The sequence below is a fragment of the Myodes glareolus genome, chromosome 9, assembly GCF_982192425.1.
Source record: "Myodes glareolus chromosome 9, mMyoGla1.1, whole genome shotgun sequence".
In the NCBI taxonomy this organism is placed as follows: Eukaryota; Metazoa; Chordata; class Mammalia; order Rodentia; family Cricetidae; genus Myodes; species Myodes glareolus.
This window is the reverse complement of record NC_142034.1, coordinates 24,756,603-24,779,813: the sequence shown is the minus strand read 5'-3', so window position 1 is coordinate 24,779,813 and position 23,211 is coordinate 24,756,603. Positions and strand designations below refer to the sequence as shown.

The 23,211-nt window shown below is 52.9% G+C and overlaps 1 protein-coding gene across 3 annotated transcripts; it reads right to left on the bottom strand.

The window, feature by feature from the left end:
* Nucleotides 1–432: 432 nt before the first annotated feature.
* Nucleotides 433–22,098, bottom strand: Cacnb1 (calcium voltage-gated channel auxiliary subunit beta 1). 3 transcript variants are annotated; one of them, XM_048450843.3, is made up of 14 exons: nt 21,816–22,098; nt 19,166–19,252; nt 16,178–16,297; nt 12,049–12,171; nt 11,408–11,544; nt 11,138–11,214; nt 10,614–10,768; nt 9,621–9,701; nt 9,124–9,182; nt 8,846–8,955; nt 8,578–8,729; nt 4,526–4,621; nt 3,952–4,137; nt 433–2,248 (listed from the first exon to the last, which is right to left on the bottom strand). In XM_048450843.3, the coding sequence occupies exons 1-14, from the start codon at nt 21,897–21,899 to the stop codon at nt 1,787–1,789; spliced, it is 1,929 nt and encodes a 642-aa protein (XP_048306800.2). In that variant the 5' UTR covers nt 21,900–22,098; the 3' UTR covers nt 433–1,786. The 3 variants fall into 3 exon arrangements, with proteins under 3 accessions (XP_048306800.2, XP_048306801.2, XP_085551865.2); XM_048450844.3 differs by lacking the exon at nt 10,614–10,768 and adding an exon at nt 9,954–9,973 and having other exon boundaries at nt 21,816–22,097; XM_085695739.2 differs by lacking the exons at nt 10,614–10,768; nt 12,049–12,171; nt 16,178–16,297; nt 19,166–19,252; nt 21,816–22,098 and having other exon boundaries at nt 11,408–11,456.
* Nucleotides 22,099–23,211: the final 1,113 nt, after the last annotated feature.

The following is a 23,211-nucleotide window of genomic DNA, read 5'->3' as shown; positions in this document are numbered from 1 at the left end:
GGAAAAAAAAATCCCAGAGGAGCTGAAGGTCACCCCTTCCTGCGTGAGGTGGGTTACTAGGGCACTGGAAGTCAAAGAAGAAAGGAAACAAAACAAAACAAAACAAAAAACAAAATAAAAAGTGTATGTCTCTTTAAGATGTGAACCGGGGGTCTGGAGCCCACCCACTGAACCACACACCGATTAGCATCACCCCCACCCCCTCTATGGAAAGAAACAGGTAAAATGTGAACTTCTGGCTGAACAAGGACCCTTGCAGACAATTCAGAACCAGCAAAACGAATACTAGCTCTCTTTAGGCCCAATCCCGGGCACGGCTTTCCTGCTGCTCCTCCTTCGCGGGCCCACGGGTCCTCAGCTCCCACTACCGAGAGCCAGTGAGGCTGCAAGGCTGATGGCGTGTGGTGGCAACAAAGAAACAGGCTCAGGAGGTGGCCGCAAAGGACAGGACCGCGGTTTTATATGTGGCAAAATATCTCTCCTAGAGGAGTACAGACAAGTAGACAGACAGACGGCACAGGGCACAGGACAAGACAGGGAGCGAAAGGTTGGGCAGTGGTATCTTCTAACCTGTAAGTGGAAGCTGCACCCCGCCCCCAGGTGGAGGGGTGGGACGACATTGGCACAGGTGGCGAGACAGGCGTGAGGTGCCCATCCCTGAGGTGGGCAGCTGGGCAGGGCCCAGTCCTCGTTGGCACAATCGGCTCTCTCTGGACCAGCTGTGGTGCTGGGGAGGGGTGGGGCTGCTGGACTATAGAGATGCTGAGGCTAAGTGGCACCCCAAAGGAGAGGGGCTACCAGGACCTCTTAGGGAAAGTGGACGCTGGGAAAGGACAGGACCACAAGAGGCAAATAACAGAGAAGCAGCAGCAACCAAGGCCCCTAGGGAGACCCAATGTTCTCAGGCAGCCCCTGGAAGATGGTCGCCTCTTGGGCACCAACCCACAGAGCCTCTCCCCTGGGGCCTCAGGGTGAAGGAGCAGTTTTTTTGGTTTAGAATGAGGTGGACCAAAATATTCATGGTCTCCACACCCAGGTGGCACGGAGATGTGGGGCTCAGATGCAGAGGGCCCCTCTCTTCCGATGGCAGCAGGCAGGGGATGCTGTAGACAAAGCTCATTCCTGGGGGAGGCAAGGGCTGGGATATGGGGGTGGGAGGGCAGCATCTTGATTTGCTCATTCCTCAAGGTTCTAGGCCCTGGGCTCCCGCCATGACCATGGAGGGCAGAGGGCACGACTGTCAGCTTCCACCGGGCCCTGCTCCTCAAGGCAAGCTCCACATGGGTTTCCAAGCTGTGGCTCTCACCCACCAGAGAATGCTGCTAGGAAACCAGGTTATGGGATGGACATGGTGGGGGAACCTGGGTCTGGAGTTTGGGGGAGATTCAGCGGCCTCTCTCTTCAGGAAAAGCACCCAACCTTTCCCAAGTACCCCTATGTTGGTAAAAGAAGTCCCACCCCCACCCCTTTTAGGACCTTCACTTACAGCCCCGAGTAGAAAGAGTTGAGGAAGTGCACCTTTTCTCTGGGAGGGAGAGAGCCCCCTAAAATGGGGAAAGGGGGCACTTTGGAAAGTAGGTATTCCCCCATCCACCCACAGCAGTTAGGGAAGGACCTACAGCTGGGGGTCTAGGGCCTCCCAGGAGTTGGGATGATAACCACCAAAGGCATCTGAAAATGAGGGACACAGAGCCCCCTAGAGGCAAGATACATCTCGGGTGGTGCGCTCTCTTCTCTCCCTTCCCCGAGCTCAGAGCCTTTCCTCTCCCAACGCTGCCCCTGCCTCTCAGCGGATGTAGACGCCTTGTCCCCAACCCTCCAGCTCATTCTTATTGCGCCCCAGAACCGGCCCACCACCCTCCGCACAGTAGCGGGCCTTATTCTGGCCCCGGTTCCGGTTGTCGGTCATCTCCTCCTCATAGTCTTCCTCTTCTTCCCAGGAACCCTGCCGGGCTGGTGGTGTGCCTCCCCCTGCAGGGTCTCCAGGGCCTGGGCCCTCTGAGGGGTCTGTCTCCATGTCCACACACGAGTCTCCCGGCTCCGTGTAGGCAGAGTTTCGGCTGCCGGGGGTGTCAGCATCAAACGTGTCTTGGCGGGACAGTGCCCGCAGGGTGCCTGCCCGGCCAGGTGGGTGGTTGCTGGGGTAATGGCCCGGGGGCTGGCCCAGCTCCCCGGGGTACTCGTGCACGCTGGCGTGCTCCCCAGTGGCCCGGTCCAGCGGTTGGTCCCCGGAAGCATGGTAGGGTCCCTGGTTAGCAGACAGACGGCACGCACCATGCAGAACAGGCAGGGATGAGAAAAACACAACAAAGCAAGGCGGGTTAGTGACGGTGCCAAGACACCAGCCTGGCTCCCGGAGGCGCTGGCTCTAGGGGAGGGGCACCCAGGACCAGGGCGGTTGGCTCTAGAGCTCAGCCTGAGGGCAGGCCACAGGGCATTTGCTCAGACCATCTGCTCCTCTAGCAGCACGAGGGCACCCAACTTCATCTGATCATGAACTCTCCTAGTAACCATGGTTAAGGAGCCCTGAATAATTAGTCACCGGTTCCTCAAAGCATGTTATTAATGCTTTCCTGGGTTAATCACCATTAACAGCTCATTAGTATTGCCATTCATTAGCAGTTACTTGGGTTAGTCAATCTTCCAATTTTTTAAATACACTGAGATTTCAGCTCCAACTCACTGACCCCCGGCTTCCTCTGCCCACACTAGACCTCAGTCACAGGCTTCCAGAATCCCACACTTCTGCCATTCCTTACACAAACGAGTCTCCAAAGGTTGATGGGATTCCTTCCCTGTCCCCTATGGTGGACTCAGAGCAACTTATTGGAAGACTGCTAATGAATCCACATCTCCACCCCCATCTCCCCATCCACAGCTGGAGACTATGAGGTAGCCCAATGCCCTGTCACCAGTGGTGTTCGTGTGGCTAAGCAAATGATCCCCTCTCTGCGGCCACGGTTTCCTGGTTAGAGTGTGATGGGAAACAGACTACAGCACCAGTTTCCAAACTGCTTCCTGGAGCTGCTCTATGGCGGAGTGGGGAGAGCAAAGTGCTTCTGAGGTCCCCAAGGCACGGAAGCGAGGCCAGGCCCGCCAGGCTCCCAGCTCGCCATGAGTAGATCCAGGATGGCTCAGCTTCACTGAACAAGTGGGCTCTGTTGCTGAAAACGCACTTGAGATGCAGCAGTCTGGAATGACTTCATGGTGTTCTGGCTCTAATCCAGACCATACACTTAATGGTGTGGGCTCAGAGCTGGGCTGTGGCTCCGTGGGAGGGGAGCCTTTCCTGGACTCTGTTCCCTGGGAAACGGTGGAAGGCACAGCTTAGCACATAGATGCTGCAGGATTGAGGGATGCTGGGGAGGGGCAAGTTCTCTGGATTCGATAGCCCCCACTCTGTTAGATCTAAAGTGCTGGGAGCTGTAGTGCTAGCTTGTAATTCCAGCATCCAGGAGGCTGAAGCAGGAGGATTGCCTCAAGTCTGGAACACTGGGAATTTCAGGCCAGCTACTGCCAGAATGAAACTATTTTCAAAAACCAACAACAACAAAAAAGACAAGAGTGTCGAGTCCAGTAAACAAGCCTATTGGTCTTTCTCAGATTTTCTTTCTAGTTCCTGGACTTATAAAGGTCCCCATCAGGTCTCAGATCCAACAGGCAGCAGATGCAGTCCTAAGGGACCAGTTCCAGGGAGGCAGCACCAGCCAGTCCCCAGTCCCACCAAAAACCACAGACACCAGAGGCTGCCGCTCACCACGTTTTTTACAAAATAAAGCTCTTCCCTTCCTTCCCCATGTTCCCTGCACTCCAGGGTGGGAGGGAAGACCGGAGAGACACCGGCTACATGGCGTGCTCCTGCGGCTGGGCCACCGCGTCGCCTCCCTGCGGTGAGGTCTCCAGCCCGCCCCAGAAGCTGAGATTTCTCCTGAGCGAGGTGAGCACCTGTACCTGGAGGTTGGAGACGGGGGCAGGGCTGGCAGCCAGAGCTGCGGTAGCCATGGTGCGATTCAGCAGCGGATTGGGTGGCGTGCTGCTGGGCGGGTGTGTGGCCTTCCAGTAGGCTTCCAAGTACTCGGCCAGGTGCTCGCAGGCATCTTCCAATTGGTTCTCGTCCAGTATTATGTCAAACATTTCCTGTGGAGGTGGGGTTAGGGGCGGGGCTGGGATGAGCGGGGGCGTGACCAAGGGTTGAAGGTGTGGCCTGGGTGCAGTGGGTGGAGTCAAGGGGTTGAAGGACAAGGTTAAAAGGCCTCTGGAGTGGAGCAAGGAAAGGACTCTCAGACCTACAAAGGACAGAACTGCAGATCTCAGCCCAAACTCCCTCGAATTCTAGGAATGAGGAAAACACGGCTTGGCTCCGCACTAAGGAGTGTTTGAGCCATTTGCCCACCAGCCAACCCTCTTTATCCAAGGACCAGTCTAAATCCAAAGACCTATCCCAGGCGCTGTCTTCCATGCAGGCTGAAGGAAAGAGGAGAACCCAAATGCACACCCCATCCCACCCCCCAGTCTGAGCACTCACGGGAGGACACTGGGCCAGCTTCTCCGAGGCTGCTATTTGGACATTGAGGTGTTTGGATTGAGACTTCCCTCGGGATTTGATGAGCCTTTGCAGTACCTGGTTCGGGAAAAGAGAGGGAGCTAGGACACAGGCAATGAACCAAGTCTAAAAGGCAGATTCTGGTTGGAGCCAGTGGGAAATTGGAGTCAGATCGGTGGAATGTTCCATGATTCTCTGCCCTGAGCACCTCTGCCAGAATGATCTCACAAGCTCTATATCCACCACACAAGGCTCAGGCTCAAGGCTACAGGCAAGACACACAGACACACACACACTCACAAACACACACACTCACACACACACTCTCTCTCATACACACACACACTCACATACACACTCACATTCACACACACACTCTCTCATACACACATACACACACTCACTCGCTCACACACATACACATACTTACACACATACACGTACACTCACTTTCATACACACTATCACATACACACATACTCTCTTATACACACGCACACACACACACACACACACACACACACACCTTGTCTACAGGTTTCTTTCTCACCCTCTAGTCTCCCCCTCTCGTCATCCATCATGGAGGAACTCCTTGTTGGATACTAGCACTGTTCCGAGTTTCTTTTTGAGATGAGGGCTTGCAGCATCACCCAGGCTGACATCCAACAGGTCCTGGGTACCAGGGATTGGCTGCCTCTTGCCTAGTCTCTTGAGTAGCTGGCACATGCCACACTCTACCTGGCTGTTCCTGTGTTTCTTTACGTGATCAGTTTAGTCCTCCCAATACTAAATCCAGCCACGGAAAAACATCAGATTCAAACTGGGAAATGGTGCACAACATGGTTGACCTATGCTACTGCAAATGTCAATGTCATAAAATTCTAAAGAAAGAATACACTACCTACACCAGGCAGAGGTGGCACACGCCTTTAATCCCAGCATGTGGGAGGCAGAGGCAGGCAGATCTCTGAGTTTGAGTTCAGCCTGGTCTACACAGCAAGTTCCAGGACAGCCAGGGCTACACAGAGAAACCCTGTTTAGGAAAAAAAAAATGTGACCCTAGGTAGCCTTCTGGTTACAGAAAATGGTATCATAAGAGGGAGAATGGGGACAATTAAGAAATACATGATGCTGAAGCAAACAGAATAAAGGCATAAGATTTTTTTGTTAAGTGTGTGCTGAGACCTGAATCCATACATACCAAACTTACAATCTATTAAAAAATAAAACTGAAAGGCCACGGTAGTGGCGAATGCCTTTAGTCCCAGCACTCAAGAGGCAGAGGCAAGGGGATCTCTGTAGTTCAAAGCCAACCTGATCTACATAGTGAGTTCCAGGCCAGTCAGGACTGCATAGTGTGAAACCCCATCTCAAACAAAACAAAAATAAAACAAAATAAAATTGGAGCTGGGCAGAATGGCAGAGCCTGTCATCCCAGTACTCTGGAATCAAATGCAGTAGGGTCTGGGGATTGCGGCCAGACATGGTCACATAGTGAAAATGAGAATAATGATTAATTAATTGAAATAAAATAGAATTAGACTAGAGGTATAGCCTGCTGGCACAGCACTTGCTTTGCACTTACAAGACCTTGGGTTTGATCCTTAGCAGTGAAAAAAAAAAAAAAAAACCGAAATGAAATGAAGGCAGGAGGTGGAATCAGGCAGATCAAGTTCAAGAGCAGGCTGGTAGCTCAGCTGTAAAGTGTTTACCTCCCAAGTCTCAAGACCTGAGTTCAAACCAACATAAAAGGCTGGGTATGGAGGTGTGAGCTCATAATTCTAGTGCTGGGGAACCAGAGACAAATGGATCCCCAAGGTCAGTCAACCTCATCTACCAGCCCCTGTCTCAAAAAATGACACTGGAGGTTGTCCTCTGCCCCCCCCACACCTGCACATACGCTCGCGTGCGAGCACGCACACACACACACACACACCTGCACGATACAAGAAGTTCAGCATCATCCTTTGAGACACAGAGATACAGGAGACACTATCTCAAAACAAACAAACACAACAGTTGGGCGGTGGTGGAGCACGCCTTTAATCCCAGCACTCGTGAGGCAGAGGCAGGAGGAGATCTCTGTGAGTTCGAGGCCAGCCTGGTCTACAAGAGCTAGTTCCAGGACAGGCTCCAAAGCTACAGAGAAACACTGTCTCGAAAAACCAAAAACACAACACAACAAAACAAAAAGCCAGAGTATGGTGGTGCATGCCAGCATATGCCTGAGATTCTAAGCTCTTGGGAAACAGAGTCAAGCGGATCAGTGAATTTGAGGCCAGAACAGACTACATGAGATCCTGTTTCACAACTGAAAACAAAGCTAACAGAAGAATATGGTACCTTGGTAGGCAGCATGCTTTCTGCATAATCAATCCATTTACCAAGTTTTTATAATAATCACTGAAGCGTGACTAGGTAGAAGGTAGGGAAACTAGGGCACAGAGATGGTGGAAGACTTGTCAGAACACAGTGATGCCAGGCACTTGGAGTCCACGCCCACAACCCCAGTAGAGGAAATGGAATCTCTGTTACATTCTAGGCCATGGAATGTTTTGCGTCCATCACCTCATTTGATCTTTCCAACCTCTCTGTCCTCAAGTATGTAAATCCCACCATGCCAGTTGTATCATTAGGGACCGAGGACTCAGAAAGGTCAACAAAATGGCACAGGGTTCCCAGCTCACAAGACACCGCAAAGGTGACAGTCACTATTGCAGCTGCCATCAGTAACTGAATTGTGCAATGGGCCTCGAAGTCCCTGAGCTTCAGAGAGCCAGGTATGGTGACCTACCCCTAACACAGCCCTGGAGAGGCTGAGGCAGGAGGATTGTAAATTCAAGGCCAGCCTAGGCTACATGTGACCCTGCCTCAAAATTAATTAATTACATTAAAAATTAATCCCAGCACTGGGAAGGAAGAGGCAGGTGGATCTCTGAGTTTGAGGCCAGCCTGGTCTACAGAGCAAATTCCAGGACAGCCAGAGCTGCACAGAGAGACCCTGCCTCAAAAAAAACAAAATCAAAACAAAACCTTCACCTAAATTCCTCTTCCATGTTTCTCACGTCCCCACTAGCATCTAAAAGGGGAAGTTCATGGAGCCACTGTGATGTCACATGTCTGAATCCCAGTACCTGGTAGGCAGGAGCAGAGCAGGCAAGTTCAAGCTACATAGGGAGACCCTGTCTTGAAAAACAAAAAGATTGGAGAATGGCTGAGTGGTGGCACACATGCCTTTGAGCCCAGTACCACAGAGGCAGGCAGATCTCTGTGAGTTCAAGGACAGCCTGGTCTACAGAGCTAGTTATAGAACAACCAGGGCTACTCAGAGTAACTGTCTTGAAAAATAAAAATAAAATAAAAAATTTTAAAATAGATGATGCACTGCACTTGCAGAGGACTCAGGCTTGATTGATTCCTGGCTTGTGGGACAAGCCACAACCACCTGAGACTCCAGCTCCAGAGAGAAGCCTACGCCACGGGCCGCCAGGGCATCTGTACTCATGTGCACACACCCACATATGGATACATGATTAAAAGGAAAAAAATTAAAGGAGAAAGGAAAGAAGAAAGCTCACAGAGGACAACGTGATGAAAATGAAACCAGCCTCCCTGCCAATATCCTCAGTATCAAAGTTCACATGACCACAGCTACAGCAGAACAGGCCTGACATGACTTTCCGACGGCCACATAACTGGGTGGCACTGGAACAAACTACACCGTATTCTTTCATTTTTCTGACCCAATGATGGATCGAAAGAGTGGAGATGAGACTGACCTGTGTAACCCTAATAAAATGCATAGTATCGAATACACAGAAGGCACAGACACTTTTCTTGACCACTTCCCATCCATATTAGATTGTGTAGTCCCAACAGCCACATGAATCTCACAGAGAAGGGAACTAAGGCTGGGGTGGGGTGGGGTTGGAGATGGTCAGCCTATCAGAACCAGGAGAGTAAGCCATGCAGCCCCACTCCGGAACATTCCTTGTAGACCGTGTCCACCATTAGAACCGGTCTCCTGCACCCACCTTGGGAGATGTGATCTTGATGTAAACAATGATGGGGGCCAGCGAAGTTTTAGAGAGCTGGGCTGGGTGGTTGATGGTGTCAGCGTCCAGGGCAACCAGCTGCAAGGTCCGGGCCAGCTCGAAGATCCTCTCAATCTCACTCTGTACCTCAGCTGGCGCATGGAGTCAGGGGAGAGAATCGTAAGGCGTCCCCAGGAGGCAGTGAAGAGGGGAAGACATCCCACCCACCCTGCCAGGCCGGGAGGGGGAGAGTAGGAGGGCAGCTCACCCAGACTGGAGCGCGTGTTGGAGCGTTCTATGATAATGTGTTTGCTGGGGTTGTTGAGGACTGAGCGCTTGGCCAGGGAGATGTCGGCCGTTACCCGAGTGATGGAAATCCTGAAGGACCAGGCAGGGAGGAAGTCAGGGGTTGGGTGGACAAGAACAAACATGCTGTCCACACACAGGTTGCAGGCCTGCTGCCACCCTTGTCTCTAAGTGTCCCAGAGCAGTCCCTCCAGGCACCGTGTTCATCCCAAGTGGATGTTGGGAATCTCAGGGTCTCACCTGCCATCAAACCGATGCTTCAGGAAGTCAAACAATGCCTTCTGCATCATGTCTGTCACCTGTCATTGTGAAGGTGGGATGGGGGTGGAGGGGAAGAGAGAAGTCAGGCTCTGAACCCACTAAGAGGTCACCCACCCTTTCTACCTTCTTTCAAAATTCTTGAGATGTAGGGGCCTTTTTAAGGGAGGTGGGATCCTCCCCTGGGGCCTCCAATGCAGCCTGAGCACCACTGGTCTAATATACGGCATCCCTGAGAAGGCTCTTAAGAGCTTCCCTTGGAGATTAGGCCCTCCTGAGTGGCCTTCCCTAGGGTCAGCCCCCCTAAGGGTTTTCTCTGACGGGATGTGGGCTTTAGGGACATGGGATCTCTGGAGATCTTTCTATGCACTCTGGAGGTCTGGGCCCATCTGAAGGAAGGGGACACGGGATCTCTGGAAATTTTTCTATGCACTCTGAGGACTGGGCCCATCTGGTGCACAGCCTTTTAGAGCTCCTACCTCATAGCCCTTGAGCGACGGTCCCACCAGGATGATGGGCCTCATGGAAGGCACCACGTCATAGGGGGGCACATGCTCTGTCTAGGAGGGAAGCAGGGAAGGGAAACCCCAGAGTAGAGATGGCATCAGCCCCTCTCCCCAAGTCTCTAGGCTCCCACATGCAACTTTTCCTCCCTTTGACCCCAAAGCCCAGATGCGGGTGTCACAGGATGGGGAGGAATGGCTGGGAAGGACCAGGAGGGAAGGTAAAGGGAGAAAGATGTGGGAATGGGTGTTAGAAGGTCCCCCAGCTCATCCCGGGGTGGGACAGACACAGAAAGCTGTTATACTCACCGACTTCTGCTTCTGCTTGGCTGGGTCCAGAGATTGCCAGGAGGGGAAAGGGAAGGAGAGAGGGGAAGGCACCAGGCAGGGGGAGAAGGCCAGGACGGAGCCAGGACAGGAAGAGGGGACAAGAGAGTGGGTAGACGAGGAAAAATAACAGGCATGCGTGTTAGTGACAGACAGAGCCAGAGAGGGGATGGGACCCCGGGGCCAAGGGGAGCCAAAGGTGGCCCTGGAGGCTGGAGGCAGGACTGATAACCATCCAGTGGAACTGAGAATAGTGGCTCATGTCTCCTGCCCTTCTAGCCTAGCTCTGGGAAGAGCTAGAAAAGATGGAAGCCCCTAATTGAGAGTCCACCCTCTGCTTCATTGGCTATCTTCCTGTATATTCCTGAGGACTTGCTCTGCATCCAGTAGACCACCTCATACATCCACTCATAGAACAGGAAAGGGGCTAATGAATATCATTCCATCCTTTACAATCCTGGGAGTGGGGTTTTATAAAGAGAGGGATGGCCCCATCCCACCCTGTCCCACCCCCTTTACATCCAGCTAGGCAGAAAGCCCTGACGCCTGAAGTAAAGGCTGGACCACACTGGACCATTCCAGCCCCCTTCTTTGCCAAGAGTTGGGTTCTGACTCCCCTCACAAGAAATCAGACAGAATTACCTTCTTAAAGAAGGGGATGCGCTTGCCGTGGGGTGGCGGCGTGGTGACACTGCTCACGCTAGTCTTGGCGGAGCCACTCTGCTCCCCTAGCTCTGCCTCCTCATCCTCTAACTCTAGGGCCTCTAGCTCAAAGGCTAAGTTAGTCATTTCATTACCTGCACCAGTCGGGAAGGAGGTGGAGGGAGGAGTAAGATGAGCGTGAAGATACAGTGCAGGACACAAGGATGGGACGGGGGAGAAAGAAAGAAGAGGTGAATGGAATGGAGCTCGGAGAACGGATGGGGGGGGATGGAGGGCGGGGGGGGGGAGGCAGAGAGATGGAGCTACCACAGAGAGGGGACAGGAGAGACACAACAGGCTCAGCTTGTAGGATATCCTATCCTTGATGGAGAGGTTCCACTGTATGTGTATGGGGGACTCAGAATTGGGGTACCTCCTATTGCAGGGAGGAGGGGCCACCCCTCTGGAGAGACCACCCCACCCAGGAAAAACTCTCCCTCCCCTGGGTTGCAGGCAGCTCTTACCACTGGCAGGGGGCGTGGGGCGGCGGGTGCCAGTCACCACGTCTCCCAGACTGGAACTGGAGTTGTCACCTGACTTGCTGTGTGGGCAGGGAAGCAAAGGAGCTGGTGAGCACGGGTGGGCGTGGGGCTGCAGGACTTTAGTTCTGACGCGGGGCGCATGCCTGGTCCTTCTCCAACCCTCCTCTCCCTTAAGGCTACGGCAGCTCCATGCCCTGCGGACTCGCTGCTGGCCTCTCCAAAGATAGCAATGCCCCACCCCCAGGCAGACACCTGGAGCTGAGGCGGTTCTGGCGCAAGGTCTGTTCCTGTAGTAGGCGAAGGCTGTCCAGTTTGACAGGGCTGGGGATGAAGCCAACCTCACAGCCTTCCTTCACCAGCCGTCCAATCCACCAGTCATTATTGTATTTCTGTGAGCAAGAGACCAAGGGGGAGACGAGGTGGGAAGCTTAGCCACCCTCCAGAGGGACCTCCAGGTGGCCAGCCCTGCCAGTAGATGGTTCCTTCAAACCACCGTCACCCCTGACTTCAGCCTCTGATGAAAGCCTCCCAATTTCCAAGACAATGCCAAGACCAGGACCCTCTCTGAGCATGGACCACCATCTGCTAGAGAGGAGGGAAGAAGGAGTCCCCCAGACTGCAGGAGACTGCAGGAGGAGTGAGAGCAGACACCTACATGCACCACTCCATCTCAGGGCTCAACAGACTGCTCAACATCTTTGTGACCTAGGCACTGCCAACAACTAACCAATGAAAACTCAGGGACTCAGCGAGGTGAGGGGGATTTGCCTGAAGTGCACAGCAGACTCAGCCCAGCTCGGCTCGGCTCTGTTCAGCAGCTTTTCCCCCACTAGACTTCCCTGACATCCCTACCCCATCCCCACCTCCCTCCAGGTGCCAAGTGTTTGGCCCACCTCCTTGATGTGCAGGAAGTCCTTGGGCTCAAAGGTGATGGCCACTCCCTGCACAGGCACCTCATCCCCCGGAGACGGATTGTAGCCAACATTTGTCCGGACAGCAAAAGCCACTGGTTTGGTCTAGAAGAGACACATGAGGTGGACGAAAGCAGAAGGCTGAAGCCAAGCAGCACCTTGCTTGACTGGGAGAATGACTGTGGCTGTTTGTATTGTAAATTATTCATTAAAATGTATGCTGAATGGATTGTGTGGTTTTCTGTAACTTTTTCAATAAAAAGGCGGGGTGGGGGGGCACTGCAGAGAAGGCTCATCAGGTAATGACATTTATTGTACAAGCCTGGCAATCTGAGTTTGATCCCCAGAACATAAGTAGGGGTGGAGGAGAGAACAGACTTTACAAAGGTGTCTTCTGCCCTCCACACGTGTGCTGCAACGTGCACATCCACGCACACAGCATCATGTGCAAACACAAACATGAGCACACACACTAGCTGAGTAAAAAGAAAAGAGAGAAAAAGTGGGATTCAGGGTTGGAGAGATGCTCAGCAGGTAAAGGATCCCACCACCAAGTTTGACAGACACCTGAGTTCGATCCCCAGGACTAATATGGTGGAAGGAGAGACCCATCTCCCACAAGTTGGCTCCTGACCTCCACATGCAGCACAGATACGCAACTATACGGGAAATTCTAAAGTCTTTAAAAATGGAATCTCGGGGCTGGAGAAATGGCTCAGCGGTTAAGAGACTGACTGCTCTTCCAGAGGACCCGGGTTCAATTCCCAGCACCCACATGGCAGCTCACAACTGTCTGAAAATCCAGTTCCAGGGGACCTGACATCTTCACACCGATGCACATAAAATAAAAGACAAATAAATCATTAAAAAAAATGGAATCTAACGCTGTCGCGGTGGAGGGGACCTGGGGAAATGGCAACTGGAGGAAACAACGGGACCACAGAGCTGCCGTTCACTGTGGCCGGACACACAGTGCGAGCAGTCTCACTGGGTCACCTGGATTCTTCACAAACCCGATGCACTCGCTGAGGACTGTTATTATCTCCACTTTGTTTATTTATTTCGAGATGCCAGGGCTCATGGCTGTAATCAAGCACTTAGGAGGCTGAAGCAGGAGGATGCCTCTGAGTTTAGATCAGTCTTTTCAGCACAGCCTAGATTACAGGAAAAGACTACGCCTCGAAAACAAGTTTTCCACAACTTGTTTTTAAACTCATAACTGTTTTTAAAGATGCTTGTTGTTATTATTTTATTTCGCAGGACTGGGGATCAAACCAAGGCTTTGTCTGCAAGGCAAGTGCCCGACCCTCTTATACCCTCACCTTATTTCTAGTTTTTGTTTTACTTATTTATTTGTTTGTTTGTTTTTCAAAACAGGGTTTCTGTGTATAGCTTTGGGGCCTGTGCTGGAGCTCTCTCTGTGGACCAGGGTGGCCTTGAACTCACAGAGACCCACCTGCCTCTGCTGGGGTTAAAGGTGTGCGCCATCACCACCAGGCTAGTTTTACTTTTGATTTAGTTTAGTTTTTCTAAATTTGTGTGTGTGAGAGAGCGACAGAGAGGGAGAGAAACAGGGAAAGATATGTTTGTGAGCATGAGTGTGCACGTGTCATAGAACCTATGTGGTCAGGAATCAATTCTCTCCTTTCTCTGTGGGTCCCAGGAACTGTGGTCAGGCTTGCAGCAAAGCTTTTTACTGTCTGAGCAATTTTAGCAGTGCCCCACCCCATTTTTTCTTTCTTTCTTTTTCTTTCTATCTTTTCTCCTTCCTTCCTTTCTTTCTAGATAAGGTTTCACGTAGACTAGGGATGACCTTGAACTTCTGTCCTGGGGCCTCTACCTCCCAAGTGCTGGGATTACAGGCCCCTGCCACCAAATCTGCTCTTAGTGATGCTGGAGACTGGGCCTCACATATAATAGGTGAGCACTGTACCAACTAGGCTACAGCCCCAGTCCAGACCGTCATTCATTCTTCTGGAGCTTTGGCCTTCTGATCAAACCTAAGGTGATCATTCATCCATTTTAACCAGCCTGTGATATTCATACTATTTCTCAGCTCAGTGATGATCAGAGATTTCAAACACACTGATAGAAGAACCACCTTCACCACCACAGACACAGATGACAGCAGACAGCCCAAGGAGAGCGAGGCCTTTAGGAGCCAGAGAGATGGCTCAGCGATAAAAAGGATCTGAGTTGTTTCCCAGCACCTACAGCAGGTGGCTCACAATTGAATGTAACTCCAGCTCCAAGGGTCTGATGCCTTCATCTGGCTTTTGCGAGCATCTGCACTTGATTGGGATACAGACATATGCAGAAGTAAAAATAAATAATTGGGGGGGGGGGGAGATGGTTCAAGACAGGGTTTCTCTGTATAGCTTTGGAGCCTGTCCTGGAATTTGCTTTGTAGACCAAACTGGCCTCAAACTCAGAGATTCACCTGCCCCTTCCTCCTGAGTGCTGGGATTAAAGGTGTGCGCCACCACTGCCTGGCTAAAAACAAATAAATATTAATGCTTGATATGGCGGTACACTTGGGCAGCAGAGACAGAGGGTTCTCTATGAGTTTGAGGCCAGCCTGGTCTATATAGTGAGTTCCAGGTCAGCCAAAGCTATATAATGAGACTCTGATCCAAAACAAATAAATAAAGCAATCTTTTAAAAGAACCTAGAATTTGATATTTAACATTGGTGGTACTTCCAAGAGCATCAGATACAATGTTTTGTCTACATTATTGTGTCATGGAAAGGTGGCAAAAAGTCAGCATCATGGCTGTGAGATGGCTCAGTAGGTAAATTGCTTATACCCTGTGTGGGGGGGCATATCAGAGACCAGCCCTGAAACTTCTGACTAGCATTCTTTCCTGGGGTGGCAGTGTCCCACCCCTGGACAAACATCCCAGCACTCATGTAAAGGCCAGAAACATCAGTTCACATCTGGAACCCCAGCACTGTGGTTTCAGGAGCAGAGCAAGTGAATCCCAAGAAGGTTCATTGGCTAGTCTAGTCAAAATGGCAAGCTTCAGGTTCAGTGAGGAACAATTGAGAAAGCTGTGTGACAATGACCTCTGGTCTCTGCTATAGCAAACATGGGTGAGTGCACCTGTACATACTAGTGCACACACATGCACACACTACAAACACATGTACACCCATACACAGAGCTACCATCAGCCATGTGTGGTGGCTCAGTCTGTAATTCCTCCTCTTGGGAGGCTGAGGAAGGAGGACTGCTATAAATTCTGGGACATCCTGGGCTACGGAATAAGACCCTGTTTCAAACATCAAAGCCTCACACCTGAGTTGGGTTCCTTGGTGTAGATAACTGCCCCCAAGTTGTCCTTTGACTTCTGCACGTTCAGCACGGCATGGTTGGATGCCCCCACAAAAAAAATGGTGATTTTAAAACTGTAAAAACCCTCCCAAAAAAAGGGCTGGGGATATAGCTCAGCGGTAGAGAACTCACCTGGAATGAATAAGGCCTTAGGTTCAATCTCGTGTGTGTGTGTGTGTGTGTGTGTGTAGGTATGAGTGTGTAGATAGGTGTGTAGGTAGGTACAAATGTATAGGTGTTTGTGTAGGTAGGTAAAAGTGTGTAGGTATGTGTGTAGGTATGAGTGTGTAGGTGTGTGTGTTGGCAGGGGAATCAGGACTAGGTGTATTCTGAAGCCTGAAACAGAAACATCAGAAGTTCAAGGCAAGTATGGACCACCTAGGGAGACCCTCCTGTCCAGAACAAACAACCACCAAGGCTGGAATTCCAACCCAGTATGTTTGATGCTAGAAAACAGGTTTGTTTTCTGGTATTGAGGATTGAACCTAGGACCTTGTACAAGCTAAGCAAGCACTCTACCATTGAGCTACATCCCTAGCCCAGACAGAAACAGTTCCCTCACTTATCCAGCTGTGTGGAATAGCAGCAGACACTTTCCTGTCTGAGGAGGAGGCTCTCACAGTCTGTACTTTCTTCACAGGGGAAAGACACCATGAGGTCTGATACAGACCTCTGCAGGTAACTGGTCCAGAACTTGACACTGGGTCTGTCCAGGCTCTCTTGGGATGGGAGAGGAGAGGAGTGAGGACAAAGCTCCCTTCTCTTCATCTGTCTCACCTTGGCTTTCTCGAGCTGGGCTAAAGCTTGGCGCTCTGCCTCCTTCCTTAAGGCTTCCCGGTCCTCCTCCAGAGATACATCAGAGTCTGATGGGCGGCTTGTATAGGACTCTGCTGAGCCCTGAAAGCAGAAGGGGCCAGCTCAGGGCAGCTTCTGGCTCTTGGAAAGGCATGGAGGTGCTACCCATCTTAAAGCCCCGAAGCCCCTTCAGTCCAGCACAATGCAACAAGGCCTAGAAAGAGGTATTGTTAGGGAGAAGGGTACAGGGATCAAGGTCTGCAGGCCTTTGGAATGAGTGTGACCCCAGGAAAGGTGACAACAGCAAGCTAGGGGGTTAAGGCAGGTCTAATGACAGCTGTTTGGGGCTTGGGAGGGGGTGGGAACCCGATAGGGCACAGCCCAAGGGAGGAGTGCCAGGAGATGAAGCTAGCTCCTGGCTCCTCCTTCCTAGCTCTGCCCCCTGAATGGCTGAGAGAGAAGGCACAGCAGAAGCTCAATGCCACCCTTTCCAGGGACTGTAGTCACCTTTTTAGACCTGAATCCTCACCGTTGCCTGTGGGTGGCCTGTTGGAAAGACAGGGCCACCAAAAATATTGCTTAAGGATCAGGGGAGCAAGATACTTAACTTCCCCTACCCCTCCAGCTGGGAATTTCTGAATAGAGCCACTCAGAGACAACCCCAGGCTCTCCTATGATTTTCAGGGCAGTGCAGACAGGAGATGCAAGTGAAGGGCAGAACATGGGATAGCCTTTGCCCCTAGCATGCCAGGGTAAAGTTAGGTTGAGAAGACTGGGTGTGCCAGGAAGTCAGCTTGGACCACAGTCACCACCCCAGAGTGCAAAGGACTCTAGTAGAGAGACACGTCTATATGTATGGGAAACATGGAACCTGTACAGGCACTGGTCATGAATGTGCAGACATGTGTGTGTATTTGGGAATATAAAAAGTGTGCTTGAAAGATGTACTCCATGTATGTACCGGGTGTGGACAATCGAGTCACCAAGGGCAACCCCGAGGTCTATGGCCCCAACAGTGGGGAGATAAAGGATGGCAGAGAACAGGATGCGGGATTTGTTGTGACTTCTAGGGTGGTGGCAGACAAGTCTGGGAGGGAATATGGGGAAGACTGGGATTACAGGGACATGAAGGATCTCCTGAGGGCAGGAAAGAGTCACTCGGCTGGGACTGTCCATTAGTTTGGCATGGAGAGAAAAGGCCAAGACCTACCTCTCCCCAAGCACCCCTGGCTGTCAGTTGGTACTGGCATTACCTTTCTAGGGAAAAACCTGAGAATGGGGAATTCACTGGAGCAGGGTTGGGTGAGGGATTTGGAAAGAGACACAAAGCCTGGGGAGTGAGAAGCAAAAGACCTCATTCTCTCCTGTTACACAGTCATCCAAAACAAGAATACAGATGGCCAGATAGACAGGGAGATAAGCAGAAGTAGACAGGCAGAGAGGCACCCACTGACCCCAACAGACTTGCATACACACACACACACAGAAGGAGAGAGAGAGAGAGAGAAATGGGAGATAGGAAAGTCAGGAAGCAAGAAGATGGGCTAGAGAAAGGCCCTCCACAGCAATTTGAGGGGTTGTTCCACCCACCCACCACCTGCCCCATCCCCAGCTCACCACTACCAGGGTCCGGCTAGGCACCTCCATCCCGGCGCCCTCAGTGCCCGGCCCTGCTGGCCTAGGGGTGGCCCACACAGCCCGTTCCCCCAGGAGCTCAGGTTACAAGCAGAGTTGCTACATGTGCAAACTGCTAGAGTATATTTAGCTCAGAGATGTGGCAAGGTCTGCCCCCCACTCCCGCCACCTACCGGGGGTAGGATTTGGGGAGCTAAGAGGAAGAAGAACGGGAGGCTGTGAGGGTCTGATGCCCTTGGCTGGCAAAGGGAAACTGAAGGCTCTTCCTGCCATGAGTAACAATAAAAACACATCATCATTCTGTCTAGACCTGGCCTTGGCCCCGTTCGGGAGCAGGGGGCGGAAGGAAGGATTACAGAAGGACGTCTGGACTGTCTGTGTGCTTCAGACACACTCGGGCCACCTGCCTTCAGTCTCTGGAGCTAGGCCTGGGTTCACATGTGCAAAACCCAGAGATAGAAGAATCCAAAGGAAAGTACTCACTCCAGTCAGAGGTGATTCTGCCTACTACCACCTCCTCTAGCTCTCTGGGGGGCCCTAGTGGGGCTCACCCCAGGGGTCCTCCTATCTGGTGTCCTCTACCCTCTCATATTCTGCCTAACACACTGCTTTCCTTGTCTAATCCCAAGACCCTCTACCTTTTTTGGGTACCAGGCTTTGTTGAGATGCTCAGTAGTCATAGCAACCACATGCCTCCTCACTGCCTCTCCCCAGTCTAGATGGCCTGGGGTTGAAGGAAGGGAGGAAAGTGGCAGTTTTCCCAGCTCAGTATGAGGGCCCAGGGAGCTACTGTCAGCACCCACTTCAGCTAGGGCTGTAGGCTAGAGCTCTCTAGAGTGAAACACCTCTTCTCCCATATCTTGCTCTCTCTCTCTCTCTCTGCATATTAAGGAGTCATATTTGGAAGTGGGGAGCACGTGTTTCTGACCCATACCTAACCAAGGCTCAGTGGCTCAGCTTATTTCCAAGCACCTGCCTCAGCCCCACCCTGTCACAGATTCTGGGGGAGGACGTGGAAGCAGACAGCCGGCAGGGGGAGTGGGTGACAGCCCGAAGCAAGCCAGGAGGAGGCAGGCCAGGCTGTCCCTGAATGAGATGACGCAGGCAGGCAGGCAGGCAGGCAGGCAGCAGGGGCTGGAGGAGGGGCTGGCGGGGGCGGGGGCTGAGGCAGTGGGTGCAGCTGACAGCACATCCAGGAGAGGTCACGGGGTGTCAGAGTGTTGTGGTGGTTCCGGGCAGGTGACAACTGGTATGAGAAAGAGTGCCTGGAGAAAGTCACAGGCCAGCCTGCACCAACCAGCTGCATCTCCCTTCCAAGCCACCATCCCCTGTTACCTGGCGGACGAAGCTGTTGGATGTTGTATCCGAGGATGTACTCCCATCTGATCTTTTGAACCGCCCTTTCCTCTTGCTGTATTTGCCCTGGAGAGGTGGGGAAGGAACAAGAGGGAAATCAGAAAGACCTTTCCCAGTTCACCTCCCCCAGGGCTGGTACTACAGCTAGCCCCAGCACTCTCTGCTCTGCCTCACCCCTCTCCCAGCTTCTCCTTCTAGAGATGGCCAGCCTGAAAGGAAAGAGGGTCTTCCATCCTACTGACAGTGCCCAGACAACAACCACCATGAGGAACTGTGCATGAGCACCCAGGATGCACACACAGGGATCCCCAAATCAAGCCGAAGGCTGGGAAGCAGAGGGCCTGCAGAATGGCAGGTTCATTAGGCAGCAAAGCTAATTAAGATGCTGGGCAGGCTGCAACAGCCTCAGGGGGAAGGGAGAGGCTGCCTGCAGTGCTGGGGGGCGGAGGAAGAGAGGGGGATGTCTTCTCCCCTTCATTTGGAGCTGAGGCGGCAGATATGCTGTGCCCCCGGAGAGAGGAGGGAGAGAGGAGGGAAAGCATCCCAGGGCCAGGCTTGGTTTTTCCCCTGAGCCCAACTCTTGTGCTTTCTGTTTTCCAGAGTAGGAAGGGTAAGGCACTCACTCAGCTCTCAAGAACCCAAAGCCTCATTCTGGGGAAGGAAAAGAGGGAGGAGGCACACAACCATGTCTGGAAAGTAAACATCCAACCTGTGGCCTGGTGCCTTGGGAGTAGCATCTTCCCACTCTCCCTGCAGCTTCCCAGGACCTTCTCTCAGCCGCTCTCCTCATAATCAGGGCTTACATTCCTCCCAAGGTAGGATCCATCCTATCCCACCCATGCCCTTCTGCAGGGTGCTAACCCTGCTCCATCAATCTAAAGGCACTTTTGGCCCCACCCCAAGATAAAACTAGGACATAGTCCTGCTGGTCCCAGGTAAAATGGCTAATCAGTTGATCTTACTACACTCTTAACTGGGGTGGGGGTTCAGCCTCATCTCTCAGATGCCAAAGGTATGGGCCAAGGCTTCAATTTCTCTGTTTGCTACAAGAGAGCTGCTTCTTTGCTCTCTCTCGTTCTCCCCCCACCTCTTTTACACACACACACACACACACACACACACACACACACACACACACACTTGGCCCTTGCCCAGTACAGAATGGGCAGAAAGCCCAAGAGCCCCTACCCCCAGGCTCTATCCCAGACTTTCTTTGACCAAAGAACCTAGAGGAGCCTCAACCACACTGCGGGCTCTGGCTCCTGAGACCTAGTAACAAGGAGGCTGGATAGCCAGGCATAATAATCACCACACTTCCAAAGTAGAGGTAGGAGGATCAGGAGTTCAAGGCCAGCCTGAACTACATAAGACCCTAACACACACAACACACACACAACGTACACACAAATAACAGGAGTCTTCCATGATCCTCTTTCCTTCTTCTTTCAAACTGAACATACAGCTAAACTAGCTGGAGGTTCCCTACAAACCTAAGAGGACCCTGCCCAGAACCTCAGACTCTCTCTTTCACATCACTACGACGACCCAGCTGAGCAAAGGGAGTGGCCTTCAGAGGGACAGGGGACAGCTGAAAGGAAGGCATCAGTCAGCTGCCTCCCAGGCTCCAAGGGGCCTGGGGTGAGAAGGGAGGTATTTTTAGGCCTGGCTTGACCCCCACCCCCACCCCATACACACCCATAACCACATCATGGGGCTCACAGTTGCTCCAGACTGGTCACAGCAATACAATAGTTAATGCTATCCTTGGAGAAGGACGAGTCCGAGAGAAATCCCCTGGCATGGCCACCACAAACCCTGCTGATCATTCTTTGGGGAGTTTCTATGCCCAGGAATGCCCCTACCTGAGGGTAATCCAGGGGTACAGAAAAAGTGAGAATGCAGCAGGCAGAGACACTCCCCCAGGTAAAATAGCTTCCTCCCCTCCAAAGACAGTGAGCTGGCACCCATCCAACTTTCCAAACTTTGGAGGCTCCCACCCCTTAAGGTGGGGGGAGGGGTAAGTCAATGTGGGTGTGGGGGGGGGGGGGAGGGAAACATCCAAGAGAGGGATGGAGACCAGGTGACTAGGGGAGGGCCTTCCAGGGCCGATCCCTTCCCCACCTTCGAAAGCCAGCGGCTGAGCCTTCGAAGGCCTGTTGGCAACGCCCTCTGACCATCGTCTCTGCCGTCTCCCAGTCCTACCCCCACCCCACCCACACCCGCTAGCACCCCCAAACGTGCTCTGCGTCGCCCCCCTCGCCTGATTCGCTCTTCAGCCTCCCTCCAACTCCTCTTCTCAAGGCCTGGATTTCCCCCGCCCCCCACCAGCAACCCCGCTGTCAGCCCGCTGGAGCCTGTACCCCAGCAGCAGGGACCTCTGGACGCGGGGGAGACCTGGAGGCAAGACTGACAGGCATCCCACCCACCCCCTCTCCTCTCCGCAGGACCGCAGCCCAGCTCGGACCAATAGTCCATCGATCATTAAACCTTGAGAATAGGGGGTCGCGCAGACACCCCCCTCTTTCACCCACGCCGGGCATATAACCCTTTCCTTCCCGGGGCTTCCTGAGCCAACCCCAAGCTCCGCAGAAGCGGGTCCCTTTCCCTCGAGCCCGACACCTCCCCTCACCTGTGGGCTAGGGTCGAAGACCTCCATGGGAATCTCCTGGGAAGGTGGGTAAGGGCCCCGGGACATGCCGCCCTTCTGGACCATGGAGAGGATCCTCCCGTCCGGCCGCCCGTCCGGCCCAGCCGGACGCTCTCAGCGCATGGGAAAGGCCGTCCGAGCCGAAAGCAGCGCGGCGTCGCGCAGCCAGCACCGGGTGCAGTAGCCCAGCCGAACCTGGAGCTGCACGCTCGCCGCCTTGCCGCCCTCCCGGCTCGCGCTCTCGTCTCTGCGGCCGTCGCCGCCGCCTCCGCCCCTGAAGGCTCAGCATCTCCCCCCCCACACCTCCCCGCCCCTCCCTCGCTCCCGCCCCGTGCCGCGGCTCCGCCCCTCGAGCCCCTCCGCGGGTTGCGCGCAGACAATGGCGGAGCGGCCGAGTCCAGTTGTCTTCCCGATCTCAGAGGGGCTTGATCGCTATCCTCCGATTAGCCTAGCATGAGGGCAGCCTGCAGGGGACCAAGGGGAAATAGGCCTTGAGGCTGGGGTGGAGGTGGGGGGCGTTTACCAGTGAGTGCTAAGCGCTGAAGCGCAGGTTGGCACGGCTGACACTGCCTCCATTTCTGTCCCAAACTATTATCACAACGGGTCTCCCTGACCACTCCTGCTTGGGCCACCGGAACTTCCCGGTCCCTGTGATCCTGGGACCTGGCTTTAACTCCTTTCTTTCCAGTGTGGGGCCCAGGCCGCCATGAAACCAACAGAGTAGACCTCCCTCTCCAGCCTGGCTCTAGGGCTGTTGGCTGGGGGCTGAGGATGGCGCAAGTGTCCAAGAGAGACACCAATAGGGACTGTAGGAATGGTGGCCAGGGACCCAGGAGTGCTTCTGTCTCATCAGTAACTAAGGTCTCCCAGGCCCTTTCAAAAGCCCAGTGGTCAGGCTTGGCAAAGTCCCTGTTGCTTAGAACAGAAACAAACAGGAACAAGTGTGAAGATGAGAGAAGGAGAAAGACTATTCAAGATCAGAAGCCATGAATGTTGACCTAGGGTTGTCCTTCCTTTATCCTTGACTGGGGAACAAATGTCCCAGGCCTGTGGGGAGGAGTAGAATCCTAGCAACTCAATGCTAACTGCGCTCAGACCTCTCTGGTTGTGGGGTATAACATGCTTTTAATCCCAGCACTGGGGAGACAGAGGCAGGAGGATTTCTGTGAGTTCGAGGCCAGCCTGATCTGCATAGTGAGCTCCACAACAGCAGGGACTACACAGAGCGACCCATCTCAAACGAACAAGCCATTCTCTGTGCTTCGGTTTCCTTTCCTATCAAAGGTGTTGCTGGTACTATGGCGCCTTTGTCTACTGGAATTACTGGCAAGGTGAGAGAACTGGGAGAAGCCTGGAAGCTGGGTGTGATGTGTGCAGC